The 19,662-nt window shown below is 40.9% G+C and overlaps 1 protein-coding gene across 1 annotated transcript; it reads left to right on the top strand.

The window, feature by feature from the left end:
* The first annotated feature begins 1,278 nt into the window (after positions 1-1,278).
* On the top strand, positions 1,279-19,427 carry fech (ferrochelatase). Its single transcript, XM_085357952.1, has 11 exons — positions 1,279-1,461; positions 3,349-3,439; positions 6,776-6,895; positions 8,285-8,433; positions 8,846-8,980; positions 9,379-9,485; positions 10,379-10,477; positions 11,479-11,586; positions 12,884-13,048; positions 14,052-14,111; positions 17,516-19,427. The coding sequence occupies exons 1-11, from the start codon at positions 1,422-1,424 to the stop codon at positions 17,651-17,653; spliced, it is 1,212 nt and encodes a 403-aa protein (XP_085214078.1). The 5' UTR covers positions 1,279-1,421; the 3' UTR covers positions 17,654-19,427.
* The last annotated feature ends 235 nt before the right edge of the window (positions 19,428-19,662 follow it).

Raw genomic sequence — 19,662 nt, 5'->3', positions numbered from 1 at the left:
ACATGTGAAATGTTAATTATGAATAACTCATAATTAAATGCAGAGGGGCGTAATAGTGGGGATCAGGTTGGATCAGCTGCAGTGTCAGGTGATCAGGTGTGTCACAATTATAGAGCACATTGTGTGTTTCGCTTTTTCTGTTTAAATTAACGTTTCTCTTCTTGTTTCCAGCTCTGATTAAACTCTGATACTTTATCTCCTAACACATGTCTCTTAACACGCCGCCTGTGGGCGTGACCAGCACGGCCGTGGGCGGGGTCCTTTAACGTTAAGATGACGCCACACTGAGATAACGATTCTACGTTAAGCACGCCACGGTAACAAAGCAACAGACCGGAAATTGACTCAAGCTATTTCTATAATAAAAGCACGTGTTCTTTTTCTTTTCTTTTTCTCAGTTTAAAGCAAAAACAAAATAGATATCGAGCAAAGGGCTTGTACAATGCAGCTTACAATCCGTTTCTATATATAATTTTACTGTCATAAATACAATGAGAAATGTGAAATATATGTTCAGTTTAATTTATTCAATTATTTTTTGTATACTTACCTTCTTAAATCCCAAATAGTTGTAATTAGAGTAAAATAGTTCACTAATCTCTGGAACTGACATGGTTTTCTATAATTTGTGTAATCTTTTGTATGACCTTGTATTTTTCTTTTTTTCTTCCTTTTATAAATTTTGTTGTTATTTATTTATGTATTTACTTACAATAAAAAAAAGCTTCAGTTTTACTGTTTTTGTTGTTTTGTTTTAGTTTTGATTGATTTTATTTTATGTTGTGTTTCATTGTCTTTATTCTAGATTGTCTTTTATTATTTATTTTGGCTTTTTTTTCGTTGAACGTTGAGGGAAAAAATATTGCTGAGAAGATTTAATTACAAATAATAAAATGCATTGACCAAAGACTAATACTACATGCTTGAATAGGAATGTAAAAAATAAAAATCCGACTTTAGGGGACAAAAAAACCTAAATGTCCTATGTTGTAATACCACTTCCAGTTCGGAAGTGCCTGATAAATATCCTTCATAGTGTAATCATTAAAAAATATAATAGTGACATCCTCTTATGAGGAAATTATCCAGGACACATATTTTAGTTTTTAAAGCGTTTAAATATATTTTAAGAAGATATACAGGTGAAATCTAATGAAAAAGATGACATTACATCAATGCAGTTTTTGTAACGTTTAGCTCGTGTTAGATTTTGTTTCGAAACTCTAAACCGGAAGTTGTTTTTCATTAGCTGTTATAACTCTTAACGGAAGTCCTTGCAGGCAGCCGGCGGTAGCTGAAGGAATCTGGCTGTGGTGTCGGATAGTACCGTGAGTTACTGTGGATCCAGCAGCAGAGAGTCTCAGCATCCAGCCTTAATCTTAGCAGGCGCGGAGACGTTTTTTGCGTCAGTGAAAGCGAACATGATGGCAGCCCTGGGCAGCGCCGGTCGTTCGATCCAATGTGAGTGTGATTGCGCCGCCAAGTTAGCCTGAAGAGAAAACTTCCAAGTTTTACTGGTTTTCTGAGGATTTAATGTCAGGGCATAAACAGCATCACAGCGCTTATTTTACACAGTTTACAGTCACTGAATTATTTTATTTTTATTTGCCAGAAACTCAACAGCACGCTTCTGACATTGACATCAATATTTTGTAAATGTAAAGTTAGCTCAGGGGATAGCATAACAACTTCCTGGCCGGATGTGCCCCTCGCTTTTAACAACCTCCTTTATTTTGCCATATTACTGACTTTTTTTTTTTTTACCGTCACCGTCGTCTTTTTTGGAATACATCGAACCCAGGTTTTGTGTATAATACCCATGCGGTTAGGCGGAAAGGCTAAAATTATCTGAATGTGTTACCATGCTTGCGCTCTTATTTTGTAAACGTTGGTGTTTCTGCGGCTCATTTCCACAAGCTTGACGCGGCAGAGCTACGTCCCTTTAGGTTGCCGTTACATAAGGGATTTATCCCATGCCTAGGCTGCATTTGGTGAGCGTCAGGTGGCCTGAAACTATCGCCAGTGTGCACATAAACTTCGCGTTTTAGCGCCGGGAGGAAGAAAGAAAGACTCGAAGTTACACAATTGCAGCTCTGTGAACTTGCGTAACCTCAGCGAGCCCCCTGGCGGTGCGGCGCGGTACTGCTGGGAGCGGTTATGAAAGTGAAGCCGGCTGAACGCATCGGTTAGACTGTATAGTTATTATCATTATTATTAGAATAATAAAGTTTATTTCCACGACAGCTTTCAAGAAGTACTTTCAAAGTGTTTCCCAGGATATTTGAAAAAAAAGGGCAACGATCTAAAGAAGAGAATGCACGCAGTTAAAACGGCAATAACAGTTTAAAAGCTCATTCATGACTTCAGCTTCATAATCCATAAATAAATCTGTAACAGATCCACTAATCTGAGACCACTTTAGGATTTATGGGTACTTTTAAAAAGTTTAAAGTAAACTCTGTATCTGCCAGGAAGCTGGTGTTAAGTTCACTCTTGCCCAGCAGCTGGGGTTTGAGGCCTGAGTGGGTTAGGAAATTATAACAGTCCAAACATGATGAGATGAAGCAAACAAATCTTTATTTATATAGACTGTTTCATCCCAGGTGGGGGCAAAATTGCCTCATTCATACTCTATGAACAGATTTATAACTGATTCAGACCATGCATGTGCACAGATGATAATGAATGAAGGCCATAACTTAAACGCACACATCTATCATTATTTTTTTTTGTGTGTTTAATATTTTGTTTTTCAATAAACCCCCAAAATGCCCAGAATGACAATGAAATTTTAAAAAAGGCAATTAAATTACACGTTAAGACCAGAAAGACCAAAAAATCGTCAGCTTGAATCCAGCTGTGATTTTGTGTGAGCGCTTACATTTTATCTGCATTTCTATGCTCATATCAGTGCCCATTTATCTGCACAAAGCCTGAACCAGTGCAGCCATGACAGATTTGAAAAGGAGCCAAAATGCAACGGTAAAATGTTGTTGTTGTTGTTGTTGTTATTATTATTATTATTATTATTATTATTATTATTATTATTATGTACTATTTTAATCCATAAGCAAAATAGAAATTAAGATTGTTATTACAGCTATAACTGTAGTTTCACAGTACTTCTTTGGAGAGTAGCATTGGCTGTGTTACCTCTGTGATTTTTCTGGAAGAGAGACTTTTGAGTTTAATGTAACAACAGATTTGCCTTCTCTTCACCTTAAAACTGATCCATGGTTGAACTCTACACTCATTACAAACTGATCGTTACGCTCACTCACTGATTCTTGAGCTAATAAAATCATCTAATTGTTGTTCCGATGAATCGCACTGTTTCTTGTTCTTCAGTTGCCAGGAGCAGCTTGAGTCTGAGTTTGAGACGACGCTCCACTGCTGCAGCCGCCGCCTACGCCCAGACTCCAGAGACGCAGGAAAACAGGTCACACACGCCACACTCGATTTCATGTCTTAGCGAGGACATCTAATTGAAATAATGCTTTCCCTAGCTGCTTATCCTTACCCTAAATATCAAAAATGAATACCTACCCTTAAGCCTTTGCCTAAACCTAACCATAACCTAATTGTATCCCTGACACTAAAACCACATTTTGAGTCTCAAAAATGCCTTCAAACTTGTGGGGACCGGGACCACAAGGGCTGTTGGTCCCCACTAGTGATGTGAGATACCACTGATTTCCTTTTTGATCCGATACCAAGTAAAAGTCAGGGTGGTATCGACGATACTGATCCGATACCGATACTCTGTACAAAAACGTAATGTTTCATTGTATTTCATAATACAATATATAATTGTATTATGAAATTGTAATAATATAGCTTCATAATGATTACAGGACATCAGACTACTTGTTCTTTTTGCTTAATAATGTAGAATTATCATGTAGAAATAAAAAACCTGAAGTTGTGCCCTATTTGAACATGTTGAGAGACAGACGTCTCTCAGGGAGTCCTGAGAGACGTCTGTCTCGCCCTAGCAGCACCTGTCCCTCTCCTCCTCTTCAGTTCGCCTCAACATAAGCTCGTCATATTCTGTGATGTGATTTACTCTCAGGTGTTTGACGAGGTTAGTGGTGTTGCCACAACACGTCACTGTCTTGCCACATGTATCGCAAACTGCGCCTCGGCCGTTTGTGGAGGTAAAATACGTGCACACATGACTCCATTTATGCTCAGCCATTGTTGTGAGTGCGCACGCCAGGGGCTGGACACATTTATACAGCTGTGTTTTGCACATGACTATGAAAGGCGTAAGAGGAAATAGTTCCTTCCAATTTAGACAATCCGAATGATATAGTTTCTTTCCACTTTGTTCCTGTTAATGAAAAACTACAAATTTACCCCAAAGTACTAAAATATCGATATTTTAATATGAGAATTGATTCTAGAACATAAATGACTGGTATCAGAAGAATCGATATTTCAATATCGATCCGCACACCACTAGTACCCACAAGTATAGTAAACTTCCAATTTTTGGTCCCCACAAAGATGTTTATACCCGGCGTCCACAAACAAACACACACACACACACACACACACACACAAAATATGAAATAGGTGTAAATGGCTAAAGGGGTCTCTAAACACAGAGTCAGTGCCAGAGGTGGGTGGATCAATCCAAGTATTGGTATTAGATCGATACTAGCCCGATAGATTCGTACTTTCTATCATCTATGTTAAGTTTGCTTTAGCTGCTCTCCTATTGATTGATTTATTCCTTTTATTTCAGAAGCAAAGTCTAATAAAACCGCTCCACACCAGTGTGCAGGGCTGTATACACAAAGATTCCTGACCTTGTCTAAAAAAACAAAAAACACGTTTCACAAAGCATCTTGAGTCTAAAAGAAGGTGAAAGCCTGTCAGGAGTGAGGAGGGGAGAAGATGTCCTGTAATGATTAAAGAACAAATAATGGTGGATTTCCTTTCATCTTCTGTGAAATCGTTTCTCCTGGTCTGACCTGCTGGGGTTCATTAGAAATGACAGGGACTGTTTTCACCAGTTTGTCGACATCTTCTCACACAGGACCCGCCTCACGCCTCTTTATAAAATTCTGTCCTCCTCGAGCTGACAGTTAAGCTATATTTATGAATGCGACAGCAGATTATTGGAGTTCAAAGCTCACTGAAGGGTTTAAAACCTTAGCAGTGAAACATGTTTCTCGGAGCTGCTACGGCTGTAAGGCCTGCAGTGATGTAGCGTCAGAGGATGGAAAAGCAGCAGGCAGATAATTCCTGCTGAGCTTTGCCCACATTGGTCTACAGCATAAATGCTTTTATGCAGTTTTTTGTGCATAAATACATTGGCGTCTCCTCCAAGCAGGTTTTCTTCTGTTAGGGGAAATGTTTACCCTTCACTACCAATTTTCATAACTGGACTTTCATTTATTAAAGCATAAAATGCATTTTTGTTAATGAGAAGTGGGCATAAACATCAGAACTTGTTGTATGTGAGGAAAGAAAGATAAATGACCTTTATTAACTCTAGTAGAGCAGGGCGATATGACCAAAAACATTTATCATGATATACATTTGAAAATTTGCAATAACGATATAACTGACGACATAATTGACACTAGACAAAATACTTTACAACTCCACAACTTTTATCAGTGCAAAAACCCATCAATGTATTTTCACTTAAACAAGCAGCTGTTTTTTTTTTTTGTGCATTAAAGTTATATAAAAATGTAACAGTGCAAAATCCTTGCTGACAGTTTAACCAAAAGACATTTCCAGTGGAAACTGGCCGACAGATCCTCAGCATAACCATGTATAATATCCACAAAACTTGAAGAGGTTATACACACACAATATGGTAATATTATGTTGAAGCACAGTACGTATCCCTCCGCGAGGCTCCTGCCTACGATAGCCATAATGCTCCAACAATCCATCAAGCGGTGCGGGTTCGTAGCTTAGCAAAGTCGTACTGAAACATTTGACAGATTTTCGAGCGCCGTGTACATAAAATCGTTTCAAGGTCAGTAAACAAAACCAGAATTCATACATAAGGCACACGGGATTATAAGGGGACCTGTTGATTTTCAGAAAAATCAAAGGATTGATTTTAAGTGTGCCGTATTTTCCAAACAACACGGTAATAACGACGGCCCGCTAGCATGCTCTACCAAAAATAGTGCTTTGTTGTGTATCTGACGGACGAAAGCTAAATCAGTTCCACACCACTGAAGTTGCAGCATTTTTACAAACCAATTCTGATTCATCCGTTTCATTCAACGATCTGTTTTCGCTCTTCTCATTCTGCGTCGCCGCCATGTGCTTATGTAAACATAGGCACTGCTCATGCGCGTTTTACCCATATTCTATCGCGATATTTCATTTTCCTATCGTTGCCCAAAATTACACCGGTATTACCGTGAACGGTATGATATAGTACAGCCCTAAACTCTAGATCAGATTTGTTAATTTGCAATTGATTAACATTAAAATACAGACTGCTGAATGACCTGACTTTGTACTTTGTGGGGTGTAAACGCATTGAAGCACTGAGTCTGGTTTAGATCCTGTTTGGCTCAACTTTTCATTATTTATTCCAATAATTTATGCCTTTTGTTCTTAAACGATTAAATTTACCTAACAGAAGCTCCCCCTTGAAATATCTTCCCAGTCCCCCTGGCTTCCATCCATAATTTTTCTGACCTAGATTTGGCCTAGTGCACAGTTTCTACACAGTGTCACATCTTTTAGGGGTGTTAGATGTGAATTATTGATCGTGACTCTCTCCTGTCTGCAGGAAGCCGAAGACGGGGATCCTGATGCTGAACATGGGAGGACCCGAGAAGCTAGAAGATGTTCACGACTTCTTGTTACGCCTCTTCATGGACACAGACCTGATGAAACTCCCAGTACAGAAGTACGCACACAGAGATCACGCTGCCTTAAATGCAAGGAATTATTTGCAAATGTGAACACAAAATATAGTGACGCAAACAGCTGACCTTAGAGTTGAGGTGGTCGGTGTTTAACAGCTGGGATCTCGGTTTCCCAGCGCTCGCTCCATGCATTTAGCCCGTAATGTGAACTCTCCGGTGGACAGGATGTAAACAGGATATAAAGCTCTGATAAGAGGTCCTTCCTTCAAACAGTCCTCTGTCATCATTATTTCAGCAGGGCTTTGTGGGGATCTAGTGGATTATGTTATGCTCTCGTGCTTTTCTGAAACTCCCCAGATGTTTTCTGTTTAGATTATGTGATGAATTAAAAGCAACTGCTTTATTTTTGGGTTTACACATATGTAAGCACACACAGTGGGGGCGGGCGGTTTGAGGAAGTTTGTTGGGTGACGGCTCTGTGCTGTGTCCGTATTTCATAACGTCCCACTGAGAAGAAAAATCTTTGTGGTTTTTAGCAGCACTGATCCTTTTTAAAGCAGGCGTGACTGACCCAAGATCACACACTTTGACTTCAAAGATTGCTCCACCTCAATATGAATGTTTTATGAGCCACTTATTGACTTTATTTAGACCTCGGGCGGTCCCGACCCCGAGGGAATGAAGCGCTATAGCGAAAGTCTGGATATTTGGGTGCAAATGTGTCCTGTGACTTAACCAAGGACGTCATTCCAAACCAGCAGTTTGATCTGAACTGAGTTCACTCTGTGAAGAGCTTTCCAGAAATTAAGACCCGCTTAATGCATCCAGTTCAGGGTCTTGGGGTGGGGCTGTCACAGGATAAGATGCGGGGTACACCCTGGACAGCTCACCAGTCTGCTGAAGGGCCTCGTGCATGGTTTTGGGCTGTGGGAGGAAGCTGGGGTACCCATACAGAAGGACCCATGCTGTGAGGTGATGGGGTTGGCCACTGCACCACCGTGCTGCCCTGCCATCATTGTGTACTTGGTGGTCACTTTACCTTTCCTGCTTCTGGCCATTTTGAGCAGAGTTGTCTGACAGGTTTCCCTGGGGTGGGAAACACAAAAACGGTGCAAACGTTAGTGCTTCTTGCTTCTCGCTGCAGAAAGTCCATGCTGGAAACTCTAAACTAGATTTATTGTCTGGTGTTTGGTGACGCTTGTGGACATGAATCTCACCTCCGTGTCCATGGAAACTGCACATCTTACTGAAAATGTTAATAATGAACCTTGACCCTTTAAAGCTCCAGAAATCACACGTTATAGTGCTGTTACAGGTCATTTGCTTTTCTTCTTCTTCGTTGCTGCGCAATAATTCACTGTATTAAATCTGTGATGCATTAAGTGTGAGTTGTGTAACTGCAGCTGTGCGATCTGCCTCCCGCTCTGCAGTAAACTCGGCCCATTCATCGCCAAGCGGCGCACACCGAAGATCCAGGAGCAGTACAGCAAGATCGGAGGAGGCTCGCCCATCAAACACTGGACGTCCATGCAGGGGGAGGGCATGGTGAAGCTGCTGGACGAGATGAGCCCTGAGACGGGTGAGGATGCCTCACAGAGGCCTCCGCTCCTCCTCAAATCTGACAGCTTACATGGAGTTAAAGTCATGTTTGGAGGCAGTTTGTGTGCTTTTATTGAGATTATGGTTTGCTTGGCTGTTGTTGGCAAAGTGTGTGTGAAATGGAGATAGTAAGACAGCGAAGGAGTGTCTCCTCACACGCCTGCAGCACACCTCACTGATAACACAGCAGCAATCTGAAAGCTGACCAGATCTGTTAGAATTTGGTCTAAAAGCACGATAATCTTCATAAAAACCTCCCTTTAAGCTCCTGAAATGTTATTTTTATTTGAAGATTTCAATTAAACTGCATATCCTGCATATTCAAACTGTAATGTTGCCAGTGAGTTTCTCCCGTGCTGTCTGGTCATTGGCTGTTTCTTCTCTCTGCGCAGCTCCTCACAAGTTCTACATCGGCTTCCGGTACGTTCACCCGCTGACGGAGGAAGCCATTGAGGAGATGGAGAAAGAGGGAGTGGAGAGAGCTGTGGCCTTCACGCAGTATCCTCAGTACAGCTGCTCCACCACAGGTGACACAAGCAGGAAATGATGTCTGTTAAATGTAGAGAACATGTAAAAGGAACAATCAGAAGATTACTCAGACGTTTGTGTCCGTTAATGCCGCCACACCCAGGGTGCTGTCTGCTCTGCGAGCTCCTGATAAATACACTCTGTTCTCTCCAGACTAAATCACACTCAGCATGTTCTCAGACTGTTCCAAGAACGCCCAGCTCACACGTGAGGCAGGCACACTCTTCAAACCCACAATCCATCCATGAATCGGTGCCCACAGACTGTTTTTGGGTTACAAAATATGCATCTGAGGAAGAAACTTTGAGGAAATTTATTGATTAGTGATTGGCAGCAGCAGAGAGATTTTATTCCTGTGTAATGAAGTATTTCTCAATGTGTTTTCTTTTGCTCACAGGCAGCAGTCTGAACGCCATCTACCGTTACTACAGCAACAGAGCTGACAGGCCGAAAATGCGCTGGAGTGTCATCGACCGTTGGCCCACACACCCTCTGTTGGTGGAGGTTAGAGACACACGCACTCATTTTCATATCTTAGTGAGGACATCTAATTGGCATAATGCTTTCCTTAGCCGCTTACCCTAACCCTTATGATTAGGCTAATTCTAACCCTGACACTACAACCACATTTTAAGCTGCAAAACTGCCTTCAAACTTGTTGGGACGGGCATTTGGTACAGTGGAGGCCAATTTCTGTCCTCACAAAGATGTCTAAACATGTGTGTACACACATGCAAAGTAAAACAAACTAGTACTGATGTACACGATTCTGCCAAAAGTATTCACTCATCTGCCTTCACATCCATATGAACTTGAGTAACATCCCATTCTTAATCCATAGGGCTTAATATGATTTTTGACCCACCGTTTGTAAAGGCTTCAGCTCTCCTGGGAAAGCTTTCCATAAGGTTTGGGAGTGTTCATGAGAGTTTTTGACCAGTCTTCCACATGTGCACATGTGAGGTCAGACACTGATGTTGGGTTGGGCGAGATGGCCGGCTTGGAGTCTTTGCTCTAATTCATCCTAGAGGGTTTGAGGTCAGGACTCTGTGCAGAAAGGAATTCAGTGAGCTCCTGAGAGCGACCCATTCTTTCACAGATGTTTGTAGAAGCAGTCTGCATGCCCAGGGGTGCCTTTTTTTTTTTTTTTTAAATAAATAAATACACCTGTGGCAGTGGGAGAGATTGGTATATTTGATTGGGTGAGTGAATGCTTTTGGTAATATAGTGTGTAAGAAAACAGAGTCAGTCAGTAAGTCACCACGCAGCTAAATGACCAGAAAGCAGTTGTGGTGGGTGATCATGGCAGCTTTTTGTCCTGACTGTGTTTTATCAGCTGAGGTAAATTTCACTAGCTGTGTTTATAATACACCCTAAGTGTGTGTGTCTGTGTCCAGTGTTTTGCAGAACATATCAGAAATGAACTGCTGAAGTTTCCAGAAGATAAGAGAGATGATGTTGTCATTCTGTTCTCGGCACACTCACTCCCCATGGCTGTAAGTATGAAAAACTACTATCAGTACTGCTCTAGCCTCAAAGTAACATGCTAATAAAATACTCAAGTTTCACTCACCAGAACTGGACCACAGACTTCTCTAAGCTCTGTACTGCATAACACTCATTATATTTCTCAGATAATTCAAGTAAAAGGCTTAAAAGGGTCATAAAATCGAGTGAAGTGACTCCAGCTTGCAGCAGCTGTCGGTATCACACCCATCACCCCAACTTTTAAACTTTAATACATTTGAAGGGGTGGATTATAAAAATGAGAACAGGTTTTTGTCACCAGACTGTAAAGTTTGGCATTTGCTGTCACAGTTTCTGGGGACTGACTCTTGGAAAGGAACGAATGAAGCCAGAGTGGGGTCTGGTCCTTATTACTGATGACACTGATCAGATGGTACTGACACTGACACTCTTATAAAAACTGATGTGCTTTCCACAAATTACTACTAAAATTTACTGATATTTCTCAGTATAGGCATTTCCTTTCACAATGGAGTAGTAGTATTTATCTCTAGAAAACAAAACCCACTTCATCTTCATTTTCTTTTCGTGTAAAGAAGTACACTTTAAAAACTATTCCGATTTGTTACCTGACGGTTCATCAAAACAGATGAAAAACCTGAAATATCTCAACAGAAATCAGTGCAAATTCAGTTTGTCTTTGCTGTTAGGAAGCCTATAAAACTGTTTTCTGCTGCTTAATTGGTTAGTTTGACAGCACATCTTTGGCATCTATATCCAACATGTCACCAGCAGTTCAGTGTAACTACTCACACTTTAAATCCAGGAAAGTCCCAAACTCTGTGATAGGCCAAGCTTCTCAGATGAGAGATCTGATTTCCTCGTGCCTTGTTAGCTTTCTTTGAACCATGCCATTAGGCAACAGAAGGTTTTTGTCCAGCTGAAGTACTTTCTTCCAGCACATTATTCAGGAACTGCTTAATGTGTTAATGTTGCTTAGCGCCGTGCTGTTGTGTGCCCTGTGCTGCAGGTTGTAAACAGAGGTGACCCGTATCCTCAGGAGGTGGGAGCCACAGTTCAGAGGGTCATTGAAAGACTGGGTCACTGTAACCCCTACAGACTGGTGTGGCAGTCCAGGGTGAGTAAACATCACTCGCTACGTAATTGAATAAACCAGCAGCACCACCTAGTGGTGACAGTGTGCTGTAATAATCAGGTAACGCTGCATACTCAACACTGATCACACATCAGTTTGTAATGCTTATCAATATGGTTTAAATTCACTGAGCGTATGCTTTGCTGTTTTTCACACAACTTTCATTGTCAAAATGCTTTTTTTGTTTGTTTGTTTTGTTTATTTATTTACTTTTTGGCATTATTTCACCCTGAGCCTGACTTTAAAAAGACAAAAACGCACATAGCGACATGGTCACCACAGGCCAAAGAAAGTCTGTGACATTCAGCGACTGAGTAATGATGGATTAAGTGACCACTAGTGATGCAGAGTGGGCAGGTTCCAAGTAAGGGGGGCATCAACACAAGAAACAATTTGCTCATCACTTTTAACTTTGCAGCTGCCTGGTTGTTGCTAAGGGACGTTCCAGACTCCAGTTGCCTAGGTAACCCTCTATTTTATTTGCCACACCATCAAAATACAGATAAGAGCATCCTTTGCTCTCATAGGTAGTCGCTCCATTCGCCTAAAAGTTCAGTAAAGTTTAACTTGGGATTTTCTATGGGAAATACTCAATGTCACCTAGGCAACCGGAGCCTAGACTGTCCCCTATGTCACCATCGGTGACAAAATGCTTTACTTCCTACATGAGCAGGAGCCCATCTGGTCACCGTAGGTAAGAATAGATTTGGGCAGTGCTCACATTCCTGGCAAATGTGTTCAGTTTTTCTTTAGTTCTGCAGACAGACTCTTCCAATCCAGCTTTACCTTCTTATTATACTTACATGCAGCTAAACTATTAATATTATTTAGACCTGGCCGGCCTGCTTTTGTGTTTTGTGTTGCCACAAGATGGAGCCACTTGTCTGACTAATATTTTTGCTATTTCAGAGTAGAAGCCCTCAAAGCTCCTCAGTGCTCAGGTCACAGGGCCTGGCAGCTTACATAATTCACAAATGATAAAAATTTCACAGTGGAAGAGGACTCTGAGCTGTCACTGGCTACCTGTAGGGCAGAATGAATAACCCAACAGGGTGAAAATGCACAGTATGTGGTACATACAGTAACACAGGGTACCAGAGATAGCCTTCCTGCAAGAAGATCATGGTATCAGTTTTATTTATTTTATATTTAATGGGATTTCAAGAAAGGTCACAGGGTCGTTTACGTCCTCACTGAACCAGGAACACCTTAAACCACCTTGGACACGTCATCCATCTATAGAACTTAAGTCAGCCATGTCCTGTGTGTGGTCTCTCAGGTGGGGCCCATGCCGTGGCTCGGTCCCCAGACAGACGAGGTGATCAAAGGTCTGTGTGAGCGAGGGAAGAAGAACCTGCTGCTGGTGCCCATTGCCTTCACTTCGGACCACATAGAGACCTTACACGAGCTGGACATCGAGTACAGACAAGTGCTGGGAGAAGAGGTGAGAGGGGAAAAAAGCAGTGTTTATATACATTTCCTCAGTTTTATGTAAAAATTAACCGGTACATAAATACTGATTTAAAAGAACAGAATAAATCTGCAGCAGCCTTTGGCGAAATAAACTGAAGCAGGCAGAAAGTCAATTACCCAGACCTGCTCTTTCTCTAAAGTCCTTAGAAAGATTCATTAAATAGGGGAAACGTATTTATGCATTTGTGATCTACAATTAGGGCTAAGGTCTTTGTACTGGTTGTTTTGGTTAGCTATAGTGTGTGTATGTGTGTGAGGTTTGTTTCCAGCAGCCCAGTGCCCTCTGTCTGTCTGAAGGCACCAGTAAAATGGCCACCAATCAATGTGACTGGTGCCATAAAGATACACATTCTTATACCCATGAGGAACCATCGAAATCGTTTCTAAACTTGAACCTGAAGAAACACATCTGTCTTCCAGTCCCAAGTTTTGAGGTCTGAAATGCTAAAAAAAAAAAAACATACTCCACCAAAAATGTGTAACACCTCTACACACCTGATGTATTAAATTCCTCGTGTTTGGATTAATTTACTCCAAAACAAGACTGTCGCATTAACTGAGCGTTTACTACCTTTTTTCTGTGTCAGTCTAAATTGTTGGTAGATATGTGCAGTTCCAGTTTTTCCCAGTGGGCTGGAGAATATCATGACGATCATTTTAACTGATGTGTTGTGGTCGTGAATCACATATGAGCTGTGGCAGTGACTGCATTTTCTCTTTGGGTCTATTGAGTTTCTAAAGCTCAAAAGCCAAACGAATGACTGCATAAAGCTATAAAATGGAGTAAAGCAGCAAATGCTGACCTTTTAAGTCCACAATCAAGAGACTCTTTGGTGTTCTGACTCCACGTTCAGAACAGAAACTCAGACAGGAGCAAAGGAATGAGGAAAAGGGGGGGGAGGGTTTGTCCCCTAATTTTGCAGTTTTCTAAGATGTTATGAACGTTTGTGATGTGTTGTTATTTTTCTTTCCAGTGTGGGGTGGAGAACATCAGGAGGGCCGAGTCATTGAATGGGAACCCTCTCTTTATGAAGGTACCTGTCACACACTAACCTGACCCATGTTTGCAGAACAAAGATTTTCTTTAAAAGAAATGCAGATGCCTAACATGAAGTGCCACGCTGGTTTTTAAAGTCATGTTTTGATCCCTTGCGTTGAGCATTTTGGCTCTAATGTCATATGCAAGTGTTGCATATATCTCAGAAACGGAGTTGTTAACCACCGACTGCCCTTTATACAGTCCTTTTTACTTCAAATATGACCATAATTGACAAAATGAGCATCATCATCAATCAAATAACAGTTAAAATGAGCAACTTGGACAATAAACCCATCAAGAAACTCTTCACTGAGGTCACAGATCAAGTGAGAAGTAGGGTCGTTTTTCCCATAGACTTCTATGTAGTTGCGGCTCTATTTTATAACCAAAGGAGTTGCCCTCTGCTGGTCATTGGAAAGAATGCAGATCCAGCTTGCATATATATTCGTAAAACAATATGAAGACTGACAACGGGTAATTATTAAAAGGTGCAAATAAATGTGGAAAAATGTTCAACCCCTTAATACAAAAGAATAAGTGTGAGTTTTCAATTGGTAGATAAATTTTCACTCATGTTCCCAGACTGTAAAATATTCAGATTTCTTTTCAAACTTGCAAACTTACAGCTCTGTCATCAAACCTTTTCTCTATTAATGCCAGCAGAAAGGACGAGTAAAGTAAATGACAACAGTATATGTACAGTAGAAGAAGAAACGAGCAAAGATAAAGTTGAGGTATGCTGCAATGTTCCCGTGGGGCATGTTCATGTCATATGACATTTCTTTCCTGTCGTAGGTGAAACCTTTTCGTTGGCACCATAGAGCTTTTTACCACATAACATATATAAGAAGTTAGTTCTCACAGTAAAACTTCTGAATCTGAATGAGGTGGATGTGATTTAACCTTCTAGGCGAACTGCATAAAATGATGAAACCTGTCATTTCCATTCCCACTAGGTGGCGCTCTAAGCAAAGATTATCATGTACATGTGTTCCAAGGCAGGACTTCTATCTATGAACTTTGGGGCAGATTGGGCGATCCAGGTTTTGAGCTGCAGCAACTTTTTGTGTTTTACTGTTTCATGACGAATCATTGAAATTTGCCCTGGCACCATGGAAACGCTCTTTAGCAAAAACGCAAAGAAGAATTCATTAAAGTACACTGCCTGGAAATTGCTAAAACTGGACCAAAGTTGCATTGTAAATTAAAAATGGGGACCTTCCTGTTGTGTTCAGGGTATGGCTCTCATAGGTGTTTTTATACCTTTTGGGATGACACACATGTGAGCCAAATTTCATACATTTACATAAAACAAGCGGCTGTTTCGTTTGACTTTGCAGGCAAGACCCATAAAACCATATTTAAGTATGAAATCTGTAAGGGGGTCAAAAGAAGAGATGGTCCTGTGAAGTAGCTGCAGCCATGAGATGGTGAATGAATGAGTGAATGCCTCCTTGTGTCCTTCGTTCTATCCTTTATCTCTTTCCTTCTCCATTGTCACTATTTTTCCTTCCATCCCTCCTTCCTTTCCTCTCTCACCTCCCTCTCTCCCTTCATCCTCAACCCTGAAACCCTTCTCACAACAGGCAACTCCTCCAGCTGTATCGTGTGTGTTTGTGCGTGCGTGTGCACAGGGTTTATTAAAGGAAAGGGGCAGATCAATGGGAACCTTTAGAGCTGACTACAGTAGAACTGAACCGCCCGGCTGGCTGGCTGGTCAGGCCCGCCGTGCTCAGAGACCCCTTGCCGTGTGTGTGTGTGTGTGTGTGTGTGTGTGAGAATCAATATCCAGAGGATGATTAGTTGGTAGTTACTGAAGGATGGTTTCCTTGGTGTGGTTTTTAGTTTCTCAGTGAGCTGCTGCCGTCTGCAAGTAGCAGCAGCTAGAAAATACAGAAAAATGCATTCATCAGGATTTTTACTGCACACTCTGGCTGGTGTTGAAGCTTCATTTAAAAAAAAAAAAAAAAAAAAAAAAAAAAGTTCCCCTCAAAATTACTACACCTAACAACTTTTTAAAGCAATTTCAGAGTTGCAAAAAATGTCACCTGTAAGACTAAAATTACAACAGTTCAGGTAAAGTTTTGGAGCGCTCCTGTCATCCTGTATGTTTGGTGTAAGGGGATCTTAAGACAAAATTTGCACTTCAGCAGTTGAATGAACTATCATGTGACTATTGTAACACCCACCAATAGGTGCACTCGCTCCAGTCTAGTGCATTAGCTGAAGTTGTAGTTCATGTTCACTGTGTTTGTAACCTTGTTGAGTAAATGTTCATTTGCTCACAGATGTGGTCAGACACATCCACTCATCGTGGGCATGAATGTCGTGGTAATTCTGTGCTTTTAATGATATCTTTGAGCGGTTCTTTTTCCAGAGTGGAATAATTGTACAGCCTACATCTTTAATGACTATTTATTAAAAAAAACAAAACAAAACACTACAAGTTGGTACACAACTTCATTCATTTATTGTTTTTTCTCAGTTTCAAACACACATTAATTATGTATGCAGGTAGCAGCTCTGCCAGTTGCTTTTGGTCACATATCCTGCCAGAGGCTTGTTGATGGATACCATTTGTCTTGGCAGAATTGGTAGCTTATTTAACTTGGTCTCCTGGTGCTGATCTGGCTTTAAGCATAATCCACAAATTTTTCAATACGGTTGAGGTCGGGGATTCGGAAAGGCTATTCCAAAGGCTTAATGTTTGCCTGCTATTTTAAAACTAGTTTTGATATGCGTTTTTGATCATTGTCTTATTGGACCAACCACTTGTGTCCAAAGTTCTACTGTCTTACTGATTTGACAATTTTGGAGGTAGTCCTCCTCCTTCTTTATTCCAGGCCTATTAACGGGAAGTTAATATGCCTTGACCTTATCAACTTGAAATACTGCAGAACCTATAGCACAACATTAAAAGATTTAAGTGTACATGTATATTTGAGCCTGTGTGGATTAAAGAAAAGGATTAAAAGTTCTTGTTTGTCTATTTATTTTCTATTTAATGTCTTTCTAAGACATTAAAGATGTATGCTGTACAATCCTGTTTAAAACAAACACAGTGAAAAGGATTCTTATTGGCTTTTTACCCACAAAGGTTTCAATTCTGATTATAGTAACCACCACCATTGCTTCAGTGCTGTGTTCTTTATGCCTTTTAAAGCTTAATATATATTTGCTTTGCCGGGTTACAGCATTAGTTACAGCGTAGGGTTTCAGAAAGGTTTGCAGATATGTGCCCAATGTAGAAGTTATACTTAAGATGGCCTACTTTCTTTTAGCCTTTAAAATTAAAATGCTGACTCCAGCCATCTGTTTACTGGTTATATGGAGCCCTAATCTGTGAGGCACAGTTTGAACATACTTGTCTGACTGCTGATATTCATTTATCTCGTTCAGGCCTTGGCAGACCTGGTCCAGTCCCACTTGAAGTCCAACGAGCCATGTTCCCGTCAACTGACCCTGCGCTGTCCGCTTTGCACCAACCCCACCTGCGGAGAGGCGAAATCCTTCTTCGCCAACCAGAAGCTCTCATAGAAACTCAAGACACACATTCTGATGCAGCAGGGCTACCTGTGGAGGAACTCGAGGCCTTCTTCTAAAAAGCTTCATTCAAACGCACAAGCCCACACCACCTCTCCAACAAGAGTGTCAGTTAACCAGGAAATGCCAACAAGAAAGGACCAAATGGTTTCTGCAAATGTATTCCCACACACACATTTACTTTAGGTTTTGGTCTTTAGATGGGACTAATATCTGCCTTTCAAAACCTCTTTATGCTACTTAAATTCATCATTTTATTTCACCAGAGAGGTTAAACCGTCAACAGATACCATTTGGTCAAAGCTTGTGTAGATTAGAGAACTGGGACATCACATGACAGGAAAAAATTGCACTAAAAACTGCATTTCCCCTTACTCACATTCCATTTGCTTTGCGCCTGCAAACTTCCATCAGAGACCCCATTTTCTTGCCTCTTCGCTGGTGCTAAATGACTAACAGTCGGCCATGATGACACAACACGCACCCAAAGGGTTCTGGGCTGTCTGGCCATTTCCTTCGCCCTTCATCTCACCTGCTGCTTCACGCCATTGTCTCTCCAGGTGGTAGCCCCGCCCATCCTGTTGTAACTCCTGCAATTTGATTGGAGGAGGTTGGATCCTGTGTGATAGGAGGGTACTGGCGGGCTTAAGAGAGAAAAAGAGGTTCATATTTAAATTAAATAAAACTAAATGAATTCTTGTGATGATCCTTCATCTGCTCTAATTTCATAAATGAACCCCAGTGAAGCTGGGAAACTAGAGTCACACACTGACCCTGTGAGTGTCATAAGCAAGCTAGAAAAATACGTTGCTTCTGTTTTCCTGCTGAGGGAAAAACGGAAACCAAAACAAGTCAAAAAGCGATGAGGGATAATCGAACTGTTCACATCTTGAGCTGTCCGTATCGGTAAAGGTCCAGCCTGTGAGTTAGGGGTTGTGTGCAGCTATTTATTTTGAGAGCGATTGGCCCAGTGACGTGACCAGGAGATGAAACAGTAGCTGCATATTTTTTTTTATTTTTTTCAAATAAAGTAAAATGAATGTAATGAAGAGACCAGTCAGAAATGTGACTTAAAATTGTAGCTTAACAAGGAAGAAGTTACCATAAAATTGTGAAACTATATCAGTGAAGCTGCTCATGAACCCTCCATGAGGAAAAACAAAGAGGGAACAGACGTTACTGGTTTTTATAGTAGCAGTACTGTTTTCACAAATTGAATAACAGCCACCAACATCATCAAGCTTAAAAATATCTGGAAAAGGGGGGGGGGGGAATGACATTGTCTGTATCTGTACACCTGAAACTGAAGCTAAACCTAATCTCTTTAAAGATGAGGAAAGTAAGAAGGAAAAACAAGCAATTAAAAAGAAAAACTAAGTGATCAACACGAGATATCCTCACATCTGTTAAAGGTTTTAAAGGCTCGTACAGCTATAAGGCCGAACCGATTTGGTTTCAATGGGTGTAACAATTCTGAAAAGACTAAAATCATCATATTAATGCTGCTTACTCCCATTTTTCTATTGGGCATCACCAACTTAGAGTTTTTTGTTGCTGTTATGGTTTCTCTTGTGAGCCAGTAGATCAGTACTAGTTGAATACTTTAAATCTTCTTTATCAGTATAGGTGCTGAGTCGGTGTCAATTCCATCACTCTCTAACCAGAGCCAACGTCAGAAAATGTCTTTATTCTTTAAAGTATCCCATCCTTTGGGGCATGATAAGAACTGGCTTCAGTTTGGAAGGACTGAACAAAATGTAGATGAGTGCAGAGAAGTAGCTCGAAAATGACATTTGTCAGGTGTTTAACTGCAGTTTACCTCTGACTGCTGTCTGCATATAGAAACAATTCATCCTGATATTATTGTATCCAATTTAACCAGTGATTAGTCTGAATTAAAGAATTCTATAATTGATTTCAGTGTGGGTTGATAAAACTCCAGATGTCGTCTCAGTGACTGCTGGTTTGATTCCACCTGACTTCCTGTTGTCTTGGAAATGTCC

Source organism: Diplotaxodon limnothrissa, linkage group LG7 (genome assembly GCF_057381915.1).
Source record: "Diplotaxodon limnothrissa isolate DT_005_m linkage group LG7, D_limnothrissa_male_GT1.1, whole genome shotgun sequence".
Lineage (NCBI taxonomy): Eukaryota > Metazoa > Chordata > Actinopteri > Cichliformes > Cichlidae > Diplotaxodon > Diplotaxodon limnothrissa.
The sequence above is the reverse complement of the archived record's forward strand: the minus strand, read 5'-3'. Positions and strand labels throughout refer to the sequence as shown.